General features: G+C 36.4%; 1 protein-coding gene across 1 annotated transcript in view; it reads right to left on the reverse strand.

Moving 5' to 3' along the window:
- FAT1 (FAT atypical cadherin 1) overlaps positions 1-16,329 on the reverse strand; it is a 102,882-nt gene that overhangs the window by 62,815 nt on the left and 23,738 nt on the right. Inside the window, exon 3 of the mRNA XM_041479945.1 lies at positions 4,547-4,861. Coding sequence (XP_041335879.1) covers positions 4,547-4,861 — 315 coding nt within the window. The remainder of the gene's footprint in view (positions 1-4,546; positions 4,862-16,329) is intronic.

A 16,329-nucleotide genomic window follows, 5' to 3' on the forward strand; every position in this document is an offset into this window, starting at 1 on the left:
AACTTTTCAGTTCTACAAGTACCCAAATAGATGACAAGCAAATAAACCACACCTGCAAGAAACAGAAATAGTACTAAAGCACTATTATACATACCATATGTATTACATGTGCTTATAAAAGCATTGTATATGTATTTTAAGCTCCAAGGCACAGATCTCAGAACTTGTTTACTGCATCATGCTACTGCTGTGCATGAGTGCTGGTAAATGTGCAAATCTTTTCTGAGCCTCAGTGCAATAGCTCTAGTGTTAAGTGCTGAGATTAACCACAGAGTCCCAGGATGTGTGTTCAGAAAGCCACCAAATCATGCAACTTCAACTCTTTCCACCTAAATGTATTAACATGAGTTGCAACTCTTCCATTTTGTCAATTACTTCTGCATTTAATTACAAGCTATGTTGCAAGAAGTTAAGCAGATATAAAGTAGTTAACATAATTTGCAGGTTTGTCTACATTTGTGTTGAGATTGAGCATAAAAGTTGTGGCATTCTCTTCCACAATTTTCTGTTCTCATTCTTTCTGGCAAATAATATTATGATAACTATTTTTATTCTACCTGGACAGCTCATATGCACAGCACTTTCTTTTCATTTCATGGAATCTCCAAAGGTAAATAAAATGTTATTTCATTTGCTTTCATGTAAGACCAAGTATATGTGAAAAGATTACAAAAAGTCCTGTGGATGTATCGTGTTATATATCCTGTTCCAAGAAGTGAAATAGCATGCAAAGAAAAACTTAGCAGTGTTTCCTTAAGTTATTTTATAATTATCTGAAATATAAAATACATTTTTAAGTGTCAGTGAAGATTTACTGAAGGGGGTACTTGGAAACAGATTGCAGTAAGAAGCATCAGATACTACTTAAGCCCGCAGCATTTCTGAGAAATGAATCAGTCAATCAATAGTTCTTGTCATGAAAAGGAATCTCTTCTTTTTGTGAATAATGAACTATATCCATTTCTAAAAATTCAGGATTATTGCATAAAGACACAGACATCTCATTCTGGAGTTCACAAAGTTCTAGAAATGTATTAGCTACATCAGGAGAACAGAATGCAGTGTTTCACTTGATACAGTGTTACATGTAGGTTGTTTCTATTTATAATCTGTATTACTATTACGAGTGAGAATTCCAGCCATGGACCCACAATACCCTAGCATTAAATTTTATAAAGAGAAAGGAAACAATGGATCCTTGACCAGGAGAAGAAATAAAAACACATTACCCCCTAAGCTGTATTTTTAACAGTCACCACATATTTTAAGAATCCCAACTTAAGGATCCCAAAGAATCCTAGCTTTTAGTTAACTTGAACTGAATGCCATTACAGTCCTAACTCACCTTTGGGGATGCACAACAGCAGATATTTAACTCATACTGTCACTTTCAATGTTTCAACAGGATACAGTTAAAAGACTTGATTAATTTTCCAGCCCCATCTCCCCTGTGGTTGGAAGGGAAACTTGGGGCCCTGGGGAAGGTTTCTCTTCCTCGGACAAATACCTTACAGTGCGATAACTTAACTTCAAAGGGTACAACAAGGATAATGTACACACATAAGCAAACAAGACAAGACTTGATCTCTCCAATTCTAGTCAAATGTACTCTTCAGCTGAGCCCTCTTTTAACTGATCGGGGAAGATAAAACGCACTGTGTTATAACTAGAACAATAACCACTGTCTTTTAAAATGTTTTTTCAACTCCTTAACATGTCAATTCTACTGAAAACACTTTCACACAAAATAAGATCTATTCAGTTTAAATATATTCAATATCTGATAGACAGAAGAGAGACTTGAGAACTTATGAATTTGATAACCTCAGCCAAAACTCAACCCCTGTGTTAGTGCCCACTGCAGACTAACAGTTTCAAACTGGTCATGTACAGGATAGGCAGTATGGCCCATTAGAGCACATGAAGTGGGAAGACAACATATTAAGGCAGCTTTTTAATATCCATTGAATCATCTGAATGCACTCTAGGAACAAGTTTCCCTTCTCTGCTCTGCCCACATTTTCCCTTTCACTATGTTTAAAATGTCTGTCGAGAAGCATGTCTATCTAGCATTACAATTTTAACAGTAATAGACACCAGAGAAGGGTGGTATGAATGGCACATGATAGGTGAATACCTAAAGCCTGGGCTTTTAATTATACTGAGGGGAAAAAAAAAATATTCTTCTGCTGAATGTAAATCAGAGGGAGATTCTTTTATTCCCAGAGCTTGTGTTCTGAAATATAATGATTTAATTATTTCCAGTTGCCCTTTTGCTTTTTATTCTTTAACACCAAACTGAGGACTGTGGATTGCACTGCTTACTTCTAGTGTATGCATGCCACAATAAAGGCAGGTAAGAAGCTCTCTTGACAGAAAATCTTTATTCCTTTTCTATTAAGTGCTCCTTATCACTTCACCATCTAGTGTGCTGAGCTCTCTCTCTCAAGGTCCCTTTGTAACACAAATGAGATCACAGTAAGCTACTAACATAGAAAACTGCAAACTCTGTCTGAAGACAAGTCACAACCTCCCAGTGCCCTAATTCTACCCATTAAAAGGAATAAAGATATTTCTTTACGTCAAAACTTCGGCAAGGGAGGTACAGTAGTGTCTTTTTTTCAAAACACAGTTTGGAAAATACCACCTGATGATACAGGGAGCTGAAAGGGGAGGAAAAGAACAGAAGAAAGAGGAAGAGAAAATGACCTGCAGGAATATTTAAGGAAACAATAACCAAAACCAAGTGGCCAGTTATAGAGTAATGATGAAATGAATGGAGGTAGAATTTATGTTCCTTTGCAATTTGAATACTGCAGTCACTCACTTTTTTCCACCTAACTCACAGGCAATTTTACTCTCATTTTATCAGTATTATATTGAGAGACAACTAAAAATATCAAAGTGGCAGGCTAAAGAACTTTTTCAAAATCAGAAAGGGCAAGGAAGTAGATAAAAAAGCAGATTTTTTTTCTTTTGCATCGTGTAAAATGAGAAAAAAGAGACAGAGTAGACCAAATAGAAATAAAGGATACAAACACTTTCTGCATTCACTTTAGAAGACTGTGGTTGAATTTTTCTTGCTTTACTTTTCAGGCTGCCTTTTCTCTAAAACCAACATTTTGTAAATACAGTATTTAGATGAAGGCTTTAACTATACTAAATATCTTCCCGTTGCTATAGCTATTTCATATGTCCCTCTTGGCAGTGTTTTCACAGATGCAGCACATGCTGACAAAGAAGCTATTGGCAGAAATAACCCAAATAACATATCTGTGTTTGCACTCAGAGCTTTGCTGACATGGCAATTGCAATTGATAAAGCACACAAGTATTTTATACTCTGAGCTGAAATAACTACAAAACAAAATGAAGGCCATAGCCTTCAAAATGTTTCTTTTTTCACTTCATTTTTGTTCCTTTAAGTCCCCTGAAATTGCTTCCATGAATGGGCAAGAGCTAAATTAATAAAACTACTGCTCCCTTGTACTTACTGGGTTTGTAATAGATTAAAGTCACTCACTACACCTCTGCAGGACTTCTAATCTAAAACTCTGAATTGTGAGGAAAAAAAAAACAACCTGGCTGAGTGAATCAGAAGCATCTCTCATAATTTTTGCTGTGAAATAATACCTAAACACAATATATAAAAAGCTAAGCTGGGCACAACCTTGCAAAAAACCCCCAAGTTCTCCTCTAGGCTTAAACTGTGGGAAAAACATCCAGTATGTGTATTATTTTCTCCACATTCAGAAGGAAGGAATGGTAAGCAACCCTTAAAATATTCTCAACATTACTGGGTAGCTTCACTTAAGACTGATTATTGTGCTTCCCATCTGTCTGTCCTACACACTTTTCAGTACCTGCAATTCAGTTACTAAAAGGTCACCTGGTTCTTGTGTTTGCACTCCCCTGTTAAAACCTCAGTGTTTTTTTCTGAAGCTTTCCAAATAACCAGTGAACTCAGACTCTTTATTTCCATTGCATAAAAACCACAGCTGAAAATAATCCTCCAGATTATGCATTTCTAGCAGCAGCAATAGTTAATTACAAAAAGTATCTTCTGACTGTGGGACAAGTGAGTCTGCAGGTAGTAAATGGCTTATTTTGCTTAGACTAACATGACTTCCTCCCCACCACCACCAAAAAATGACTTTTAAAAAGGCCTGACATAAAAACTGTGAAGACAACTAAAAACTATTTGGATGAAACAAAACTAAAATATGGGTTTTTACTGTATACTCACTGCACTATAAAAATGCATGGACATTGACCAATCTAGAGTGGAGCTACTCAGAAGTGAGCCTTCACAAAAGCCTGACGTGGATGTCAAGTACTTTGAACCAAGTGCTCCACTCTCATATCCTTTTCTACATGTTTGTATAACTTACTAATATTGACACAGCCCAAGATACCAGCTTAACTCCAGCTATTGTGAAAGCATGTTTTCAACATTAAACCAAAGATTTCGATTTCACCTGGTTTATACACTTATGCAAACACATTAATTTATTAATACATAAAATAAAATACTGTATTGTACTTACCAGTTTTGGGGTTTATTGAGAAGAATCCCTGTGGATTTCCACTTGTAATCTTGTAGGTTAGTTTTTCGCTTGAGCTCGAATCTGGATCAAATGCCTCAATCTGAATGACAGACACATCTTTAGGCGAGTTTTCCATGACCTCTGGGTAATAAACTGGTTCTGTGGTCTGAGGAGCATTATCATTAACATCCCCAACTTCTATGTAGATTTCAATGAAAGATGATAAGGGCACAACCCCTTGGTCTGTTGCATAAACAGTAAGCCAGTAATGCGAAGTAGTCTCACGATCCAGGTGGTCTGCAGTCTCAATAATGCCTGTTTAATAGGAAGAAAGATAAATAGAAAATGCTCAGTAATTATGCAGAAATGTGTAAAAATACAGTAAGCAACAAGTTTAAGTAAATTAATAAATCAAAATTAATACAAGTTCAAAATAACCAGCATTGATTCCATGGTGTGTGCTAATACACACACACACACATTAAGGCTAATCTGAAGCCACAAAAAATAAAATTACTGTAAGTTTCCAGCAATTGTGCATCAAGTATTAATATATTACTTGATTTCCTTTCCAACACCTTTTGAAATACAACAGACCAGTTAGCGCTATTCAGAAGATCAGTATTGCCTAAAAGATTAAATCAAATGTGTAATTCACAATCTTTTGGGACTTGAATGGCCCTCTTTACTCATGACAGTAAATTTTATGCCATATTAAACTACCTGGTTGAGATGCCAAAATCTTGACCTCTATTATTCAATTCGTATTAATGAGTAACTACTTAAATGTGAAACATTTTTATCTCTGTGCCCAAATGAATTATTTGACTGAACTTTCTTTATGTGCTGATTTATGTTCACACAGACATGTCACAGAAAAGAAAACAAAAGTTATACCAAAGCTAAGCTTTGCCACATTAGGACTAACCAATGGTTGCCATTACTCTAGAAATGGAAGGCAGCAAAAATAGCGGCAAAAATCTGCTCAATCTTACAAACACAGAATGAATTACCAAATAAGGAACTACTATACAATTTACAAACTCAATAAAAAGCTGTCTGCTGAGCCTACAGGAGATTGTCTGAGCCAGAACTGACTAAAGAATTTACACAGCATGAATAAATACAACTTTATTTTTACAAGCAGCTTACTCTACAGGTACGGCCGTATTATGCATGTGTCAAAAGGCTATGTGGAATGGTGTAACCCATAAGATGGGGGATGAATATTAGAGTCATGGAGCCATGGCAAAATAAAACTTCACATTTTCCTTTTCCTGATCCAATCACTCCTACAGGGTGTCTGATTTGAGATATTTTCTTAAAAGAACTTAAAACCAACCTGATACATATCAGGATGAAGAACAGAGTAAGTCCTTGCAATCATTACTATTTGTTATATACTCACACACCAGGACTAATCGGAACTGGAGCTAAGACGAGTCAACCTATCACCATGACAGACAGTTCTGGACTCTGGATAAGGCCACATAATGTGAGTGGGCAGGATGTGGCACTTCTACTGAGCTCATTTACTTCACACAGATACATATATCTCTATATATTTACACATACACACCATCAGTCACAGGATCTCAATAAAACTATGCCACTGTTTCCACAGGAGTTGTTTGGGAAAGAAATTGACTTCAAGTATTGTGTGCTTCACACACTACAGACACTTTTTTTGATACATTATACTGACTGAGCAAAATACATTATACTGACTGAGCAAAATTACTTATTTATTCATTATTTCTTTGCCTTGTGAGAAGCTGGTCTGACCATGGCAGGTTAAAATTTTAAGATGCTGATAAGATCACTTCAGAAGGGCTGGAGGGGATGGAAACAGATGCTTAGACCTGCAAACTCCCATATATAGCATTTCAAGCAACACAGCATTTCAGAACTACCACCAGATGTCAGTGTGGAAATTGGTTTAATATAGTGTCAAAGGCTACAGAACTGGGTAAAAAGGAGGGGCACTGCAATTTCAAAATAGGCACGCATTACATGCAGTCTATGAAAGTTTTCCTAAAGTAAACTACTGGCATTATAATTTCCTTTTTTATTTTTTTGTGGAACAACATCATCAACAACTAAATTCAGGTGTTAATTAATACTGATATTTCACATTTCTGGTCTCTCTGCCTCAGTATTTATATTTTGTTTGATGACATTTTACTATTACAACAAAAAGGTAATACCATCCAGTAGTCACTGGATTTGTGCACTGGTTTCCTGAAGAGCTTCTGCATAAATTTGCTCTTAATAATGGACACAGCCTTGAGGACTCAGTTACCCAGAGTCTACTTTGTAACTCATGGCACACTTTTTGCATGACTCTGCCTCAGCCAGGAGACTTGCTTGAGAGTAATCAAACTTGGTACTATGGCCTCACTTCTAAATCTAAATGCTGGATGTAGCATACAAGCACTTAATCTTAACTCTGGGTGACTCTATGTATGCCCTGGAAAGTTCTGTAAAGCCTTCATGTCCTACCAAAGAGAAAACTGGATTGCATTAACTCCCTTTCTATCAAGGGTTCCAGCAATGCTGCTTTTATTACTTATGATTCGTGCTGAAAAGAACAACTGTTTTCATTTTACACATCCCACTTTCTAAACAGTAGCTGCATCAGAACTGGCATATTAATTTAAACATAGCCTTGACTGGTTCTAAAGAAAGATTAAAAGAGACTCTTGTGGAAATGAAGCTCACTTCCTGCAATATGCTCACCCAACATCTACAAATTTTACCACCCTAGTTATCAAAGCCCTCCTCAAGTAAAAGGATGACTGAAGCTATTTTGCTTTTGTATTGTATTAGGTCTCAAATGTCCATTCCCTTAAGTCACATCCATCACATGGGATGAAGAGGAAAAAAAAGTACTACACCCAAAAAAAAGTATCTCAAAAAGAAATATGTGGAAAAAATTGCAATATGACACAGTGCAGATGGGCAACTTTGTCTTTTGGTTAATTTTTAATTTCAAATTAGATCTGCATATATAATATTACTTCTGTGTATTTTACATAGACTTTGCAGAGTGTTCTAAAAAAGGCTTAGAATCTGTCAAATGACTTGACCACTGGACACATCATGTAACAATGGTTCCCCAATACGATAGCTCTGGCTTTCAGAATGTCCCAGTTTCCTACAGCGCCAATCACACTCTAAGCATGCATTAGTCAGAGTAACAGGGAATTTAATTGATTTTCCTTCCATTTTTCTCATGTTTCTCACTAAAATGATCCTGATTTTGAGTGTGAACATTTTTTCTTTATGTGGCCTTTACAATTCCAATCTGAAATAGAAAGCATCCAGGAAAACAATTCTATGATCAGTCACCTGTGCAAAACCATCTACCTAACTGTTTAACACTAATCAACAGGTTAACTCCTGAATTAATTTATTTTTTTTAAAGGTACAAAGGACACAGTTTAAAATAGATGCAATAGACAGTCATGAATATGCAAGTTGGGAAACGTGTATTTGTGGACATCCTATCCCAGGAAGTGTTCAAGGCCAGCTTGGATGGGTCTTGGAACAACCTGGTCTAGTGAAAGGTGTCTCTGCCCATGGGCACAGAGTTGGAACTAGATGAACTTTTAAGGTTCTTTCCAGCTCAAACCATTCTACAGTTCCATGATTACTAGAGACAGGCATCGCAGGTAAGTGATTGATTACTTTGACAAAATCTAAAATGAAGACTCAAAATAACATTCCTGCATCGTAAAAGCTATGAAAAAGGGAACAGGAAGATACAGAACAAAAATTTCCCTTCAGCCTTCACATATTGAGAGCTGTGGAGGAAAGGCCACCACACCTAGCTCTGCTCATTGCTCAAAGCCGCAGGCAATATAGCAAGGGAAGGGATGACTGGTCTATTAATATGACTCAGCTTTCTTCCTGATGTTTGAACCCAGCAATAAAATGGTGCAGATATACTAATCCAGCACACATCCAGGGGCGGCAGTAGGCTCAGACAATCAAAACTTGAATTTCTTCTGGTTCTATATCAGCTTTTACAGCACAAAGTACAATCAAAACTAAACACACATAGGAAGGACTTCAGTTTTTTCTCTGCCCCTTCATCAACCTTATGTTACATCAGTAATTAGAAAACACCATTCTATTGTCATTACTCCAGTTGAAATTGCTCCTGCTTCTGAAAGTTTAACAATAAATCTTTCCTGATTTTGCCTGTGAGAACACTAATAGTTTCATTTTTAATTTCTATTGAACAATAATGAGTAAAATTGCATGAAAACTTCAGTGGCCTACTACACCTTCAAAAGAACAGAAGCTCAAAACAAATTGACTGGTTACTTTCGTTAACAATTATAACAATTATTCTCCTACCAAATCACAGGTCTAGAACCAGTCCTTTAAGTACCATTGGTCCTTGTCTTAGTTTTCTGCTTTTGCAAATGCTGACTACAGTAGCCTGTTTTACATATCAGGGCAGCATAAGACTGCATAATGCCTGAAAGCCAGCACTCAGCACTTGTGGAGTTTATAAATTCACCGGTTTCTAGTTCCAGTGGTTCTCAGGGTATCAGAGAAAAAACTGATCAGGACTCCTGTAGCAAACAGAAATAATAAAACAACCTAACAAGAGTTAATTTGTTTTAATCTTGCAAACATCTAGATCCATTAAGCATCAGTAAGATGTTGATCATATCATCAGTTTCAACAGCATGTTTGGGCTCCTAGAAAGAATTTTTTCTTTTCTCTCAGAGTGGTACAAGGCACAAGTAAGAAATACACCTTAAATGCTTCTACTGTATCTCTAATGCTGTAAAAGCTCCATCTCTGCTCTAACTCTTCTCCCATTCATAGAATATCTTTAATCAGCAGATTTCCCATCCATCCTCTATGCTAAAGCAGTTGGCTAATTTTGACTTTTACAAACAACTTGCTTTTTACGTAGCAAGACAAGTTGAGAAATCGACTAATGAATCTTTCACATGTATGGTAATCCCAAAGACTTGCAAACATTGTTATTCAAAACATAAAGTGAAGTGAGGATTTAAAAAGCATTTTTCATTTAACTGGCTGTGCAATCTTGAAACCTTTCAGGTGGTCAGGATAAAAAGAAATTTAAATTCAGTCACTAACCACCAGAGGGGAGCACAAAAGAGCTCTGATGAAATGTTTCTCAGTCATCTGCAAGAGGACATCAGAACTGATTTTACAATATTCATATGTCTGAAATTTTAGACTGGATATTGTTCCCACTTGATGCAGTTGGACTTTTCTATCAATTTCATTAAAGGAAGGCAAAAGTCCTATGTGACTACTGTAGAATATAATTTAGAGAGAATTTAAGGTGTAGGAATAGGATGGTATATGAATACAGCAACTGAGGAAAAAGTCAAAAGAGTAACCCCACTGTCAACAAGAACCAACACTTCCCCCAGTTTAAATCCCACAACACAAATCGCTACAAACACAGTCACTCTTAAAAAACAAAAATAAGCATAAAATACACCTCAAATCTGACACTCTTACATATGCCAATTTCATCTAATTAACAAATGCTCAAACTATAATACTCCCAATTCCCAGGGATGATCCTCCTTAAGTGTGCTTATCCATAAGAACTCTAATTAACAATATTAATGATTCCAGAATGGAAATCAAAACCTGCAATCATTTCTCAGCAAAGCATGAAAATGCAGTTTAGCAGAATTTGCCCCTGGAATGACATTTGAAACGAACTAAGAAATCCTTGGGCTGGAACATGATGCTTGAAATCTGATTACAAACTCAATTAATCTAAGTTCTAATAAGTTGGGTAAATCAAAAAGCTTCTTCAGCTGCTTTGAAAGCCATTCGGAGGGCTAGCGGGAAAGCAGTATTTTACAAATTGCACGAACAAAAGTTTTGATCAAATATGACCTTCAGCAAACAACCAATTCAAATCTAAGTTTCAAAAGCCAGTGGATTAAGCCTGTTACAAACACGGAGACATGCTGTCCTCAATGGCACTAGACTGCCAGCACACCAACCCAGACTGCAACTGTCCTGAATTCTAAACAAACAGCAAGTCACTGCAGGGTAAGCTACCTCAAAGGCCTGCGCACTCTTTTAAGCTAGATATAAAATTGCTCAGCACATACTGCAGTTACTATGTGAATCTCTGCTATCTCAAGATAGGCAACACATATATTTTCCAGAAGTTACTATGTGAACAAGGGCCCAAAGGAGCCCAGCTCCCAGAAGTTTACTCGCCAGTTTTTCTGGGAAAATTTCTGCTTTATATTTTGTGAAACTTTGCTTAAGTTGTTGTTAAAGAAAGAGTTTGTTAGTGGTTTGGCTGCCTTCCTAAGTCAAGTCTTATTTAATCAAATACTATCATACTTTGGCTTCTAAAGTTATACAATTCAAAACAGACAGTTTTCAGGTTGTTACTAAAACCTCCACAAGTGCATGGCTAGAATAGGCCAGAAAAACAAAGACATTTTATAAAGCTGGTATTTTCAACTTTTGGTTTTTTGTGCAGCTCCTTTTATGTGAAATAGCATCTATTCTAATAAGTTTGCTAATGACAGTGCAGTTCTTCAAACATACCCAGATCAAACACAAATGAACACAAATTACTTCCTATCCATCTCTTCTTATATGCTTTGTTTTTTCCTAGATTTTTTCTTACATTATTATCTATCATGATGTCATTAGCATTTTCCTGAGCTGTATAAATACAGAGGCAGAGAGCAGAGAAGACAGCATTAAAAAACCAAAAAACAGTCCCCCACCCCTCAAAAACTGGCACCCACAAGAAACCAGGAAAGAGCATCTGGCATAGGAAAAGATGCAGTGCTTGTCTGCTTCTCAGCAGACCCCAGAGGCCTTAAAGAGGAACACATCCACTCTTTTACCCTCCTTTTCCCCTTGAGTAACTTCCAGAGGCACAGTCAAACCAGGACAGTTGGCAAGTGCAACCCTGTGTGCTCCTGTGTGTTACACAAAGGGGTTTTTCACTTGTTCTTTCCCCTCCACTTTATGATCCCCACCAGAAATGCTAAGAAGAAGGAAGGTGACTTGGAAAAAAGAGTGCATTTATTAATAGTTATGGTATCTACCCGTGCAAGATAAAATTGACTACAGCAGAGTATAGTGCACTATTTACAAGTACTACACCCATCTGTAATATTAATTGTGGCCAATGTCATAGCTCAGATTCTTTCCACTTTTACAGCAATTAAAAAAAAAAAAAAAAACCTCTATCTGTGTTTCTGTTAACTTCTCAACTTCCTTCTGATAACTTCTGAAGCTTCTGGTCATGACTGTAATCTGACATTGGGAAATGCCTTGAAGCAGCAGTCACAACCCTACATACCATAAAATGTTTTATAATTTGAAGGTTTTGAAACATGTAACCTATTGAACTCTGACGAAAAAAATTATTCTTTCCCCAAGGCCATTGTGCTACTGTAACTCAGGCTTCTATCAAGCACCAGTGTGTAAGAGACAACTAAACCTTAAGCCGACCATGCTTCTAAAACAGCAGTCAATGCTAATGTCAACAAAATTTAATAGTATTTGATCACTCAAGTGTAATAGATAACCACTTACCAAAACCAGAACAAAGACAGCACAATATCACATCAGCCCTAATTTTACACAAACCAACTATCCTTAAGCACTGAAAATTTTATGTATGCCCTGCCACAAAGACAACGAACTATTCAGTTCATAAAACATCATCTGAAAAGCCCAAAGTCTCCATCCTGGTAAGTCCATGAAACAATCTCCTTCTAAAGAAGGAATGGCATGGGATTCCTCTTGCAAAAGTGAAGTGTCAGCTCATCCACTCTATAAACACAGCAGAATACCAAGAGAGACACAGCACTCTAACTCCTGAAATATTAAAGACTTTGGGCAACCACTGTGAACTTTTTAAAAGTATATACAATCTCTTCTTTTAAGAAAAGTATTATTTTTGACAAATAAGTTGAGCTGGAAAAGTTCCTTACTTTTATTGTGTGTGCACTTTGAACAGGAAGCATTACATGATTACGCCTCTACTGAACAAGGTGCAAAAGCCACCCAGAGAAACAGGATTTGCTTTTCACCTACATAGCAATCTAAAGCTTATCACTGACAATGCAAGCTACTCATATCAGACTTCTGGCATCTGAAGATTCACACAGACTAAACTGTACTGTTTCAGAATATAAATAATCCTTTCTTGCAGCTCTGAAGGAGAGCAAAAAGTTGTACCAACGCTTGCTTGCCTTTGAATCACACATGAACAAGTGATGTTCACTGCTTTTCACTAGCCTCTTCTCCAGAAGCATTAATTAGGCAAAGACAGAAAGACTGTAACCTGGCAACAAACCATCGATAGTGGGTTTTCCATACCTCAAAGTGAGGTGACTTGTCTGTAAACACGTCTGAGGAATATCAATGTGCAAAACTAATGATTCAGTCTAGTCTGAAATAGTTTATTTTTCTGGTTTGCCTAAGCTGAAATGCAAATAAATGCAATTCTGATTTATTTTTCATATAATTTGGTGCTTTACCTTTTACATGCATCCTGGTTAATGTTACGGGGAAAAAAAAAACCCAGAAAACCAACCAAACAACTTAAGAGTTTCTCACGTACCCCAAGATAATATTGTCTAGCATACAATATAAACAACATAATCAATACAAATGTTTGTTCTAAAAGTTAATGCTTGTCACACTTATTTTACAGATTTTACACATTTGTTTCTTTAAATATTCAATAAGTTACTATACAGTGGTTTTAATTCACTTTTATATGTATATAACATTTCTTCTTTATCATAAATAAAGTTCTTCTTTATAAGAAAGGCAATGAAAAAACCTAAACTTCACAACTTCAGCTTCAGAGAATGCACTGAAAAATTTCTCTCAGGAAAAGCTACAAAAAAAAAAAGTACTTAAAAGAAGCTGAAAGTATCATATTGGAACTACAAGTCTTTTGTCAGCATGTATAAGGGTAGATTCCAGAAAATGTGATTAAATTTTGTTTATAGCTCTTTGACATAGACAGCTATACACATTTCAGGTTGTCTTTGGTGTACTACCAGCTGAGAAATCATGCTTAGCTAGAACTGTTAAATAGAAAGCAACTCCTGCTGCTGTTTCAAGGACAAATTACTGATTTTCTAACCAATCAAGGCCTGGAAAGTTTCAAATAAAATCGCAATCAATATCACTAAGTTGATGGAACTGCAGCAGTAGCAAGACCTTAAACATGTAGAGTACACCACTGCTTGCTTTCTTTCCAGGGACCAGTTATTACAAGTTCTGGGAGACAGAAGGGGAAGAATATCACTGCAAGGCATACAGAACCCACTCTTAAACAGAGTAGAGGAACCATCACCAGCAGAGCAGATTTAAAAAAAAAAATAAAAAAAAAAAAAAAAAAAAAAAAAAAAAAAAAAAAAAAAAAAAAAAAAAAAAAAAAAAAAGAAAAGCCCAAATGGAACAAAGAAAAACCTCAGTCATAATAAAATGATGTTTTCTATCTCAAATTCTACTTCCCTGAACTGACTAGATGCAGCAAAATATATAGCCAAATCCAGTTTTGTAGCAGTATCTTAAATAAACGTGATATTAGTACAAGCTCTCAAACCCCCCAGGTTTCATTAAAAAACTACTGTATTTGAAATGAAAGAATTTCTATTACACTAATGGAACAACAGCAAGAGCAGTCAATGAAACAATCAGACACTATCAGCGTCCAGTGAAATCTGTCTCACTTTTCCAATCCCATAGGAATTATCAAGGCTGTCCTTTTAGAACATTTTTTGGGGACAAAAACTTGGCATCCAAAGAGTCTCAGCATATGGTCAAATCCAAGGCTTGACACAAAACTTGAAAAAACACAGAACGGTTTATGCATCACTTCTGTGCTATGAAGGAACAGCAGTAACTTGAACAGTGTTCAAGTGGAGAGAGAGGAAGAGTCACTACTGCCCTCTGCTATGTACAGCTTATAAACCAGGTAGGTAGACAGATTTGAATACAGAATGCCCAACAGTTAAATGCAGCTGTCCCTTAAATAAGCATCTAGAGATAGTACAAAGACCTAGAAGTAAAGACATGCATGGTTGAAGTTCTATGCCAAAAACAGACTATACTTTAAAACATTGAAAAAATAGATTTATCATGTACCATTATCATGTAAATGGGTAAAGTTGAATAAAAAATTATCAAAAAGAGAACTGTAAATAATTAGAAGCAGTGACATTTTAACTTCTAGTTCCTGCCACTTTACTTGCTGCACATTTCTAAAATGTCAAAAACAAGTCAAATGAACAGAAAACAGTGTTCAGACCATCTATAAATAAAAACAGTTTTTATCTATGTTCCTAAAATTGTCTACATAAAATATTATGCCCAGAAATTATGATTTGGTACTAGGTAGTCTGGGCTACAAGCAATAAATCTCCTAAAGTCCACAAAGATTGTGAACTTCCTTTCAGGAAGTTGGGGGGTTGGCGAGGGGGAATTTTTGCAATTAGAAGATCCGTGATGGCGCTGCCTTAGAACTCAACTGATTACTTCCAGTTCAAAAAATCTTTTGGGACAATGGCAGACAGCTCCCATTGTCAGCCTCATTTATGGTTATTTTAATAGTTCCAGCTTATTTCTGTCAGCTAGGCGGCTTGTATGTCAAGCTTTTGGACAGGCAATATAATTGCTATACAGAGGAACAGTACCATGTTGCTAAAGCTCGATATGGAGAGACATAAAAACCCCCTGATGAGTCCACATTAGGGAAATGTAATGTTAACTCCCCTGCCAATAGCAAAAATTATTGTAATACAACCACATAGGATCTACATTGCCTTGAAGAGAGAGCAAGTAAAGCAAGCTTTGTTGTTAACACGACCAGTCATTCATGATTTGTGAGAAAGCTTGCTGAAAAAAACATGACTGCACTTCAACATGAACATTACAGCAGGTTAATAAAATACTAGAGAAAGCAGGACAAACTGCCAGCAGGTTCTGAGCCAAGCATGTGGGATTTCGGAACCCGAAAAAGCAGCTTCTGCGTTACACGAGCAATGTTTGTAGGATCTGAGGCAAGTCATTGCTCTGGCCACCCATCCCTTATTCAGGAGAGGTTTTAGTCTTCAGATGAAGACACAAGTTCCTATGTCCCAAGAAACTCAGTTACATAGTATTATAAAATAAGAATAAGAAACTACATTTAAGCAAAACACTTTGGGATAATACTGTTGAGCTGTTTTAGGCTAAGTTACCTTAATAACCAAGACAATTTCTACTAAAATGTACGTGATTCACAAACAAGCAAAGGCTTTTACAGGTCCACTGTTTGTTTACTTATGAACATCAAATACAAAGAAGGAACTTAATCAAATTTTTATAAAGAATGTGTACTTGCCTCTGCATGAGAAATGCGAAGGATGAATTTTACATTTATGTTAAAGTTTGTAAGAATTTCTTAAATACACAAATGAAAAAAATATATGCTCTTTAGAACTCTGGCTTTATCAGTGACTGCAAAATCCCTCTTAACTTCTCTATTAGTCTTCTTACTACTAAAGAATTGTTGACAATGAGTGTGCTAAGTCTAATAATTTATCTGGGAAATTGGGAGCCTCTGAAGGGGAAATTCCTCTGCAAATGGCCCCAGGAATTTCAAAACTAACTGGAGTTGACAGATTAACCTAGGTCCCCCTTAGGCAGAAGAAGAGTCTACAAGGAAAATAATGAGACGCATGGGAAGCCAATTATGCACAAGAGCAACACATTTAATTGTTCAGAAACTG

This window comes from Pyrgilauda ruficollis, unplaced genomic scaffold (assembly GCF_017590135.1).
Source record: "Pyrgilauda ruficollis isolate IOZ18807 unplaced genomic scaffold, ASM1759013v1 scaffold5, whole genome shotgun sequence".
NCBI lineage: Eukaryota > Metazoa > Chordata > Aves > Passeriformes > Passeridae > Pyrgilauda > Pyrgilauda ruficollis.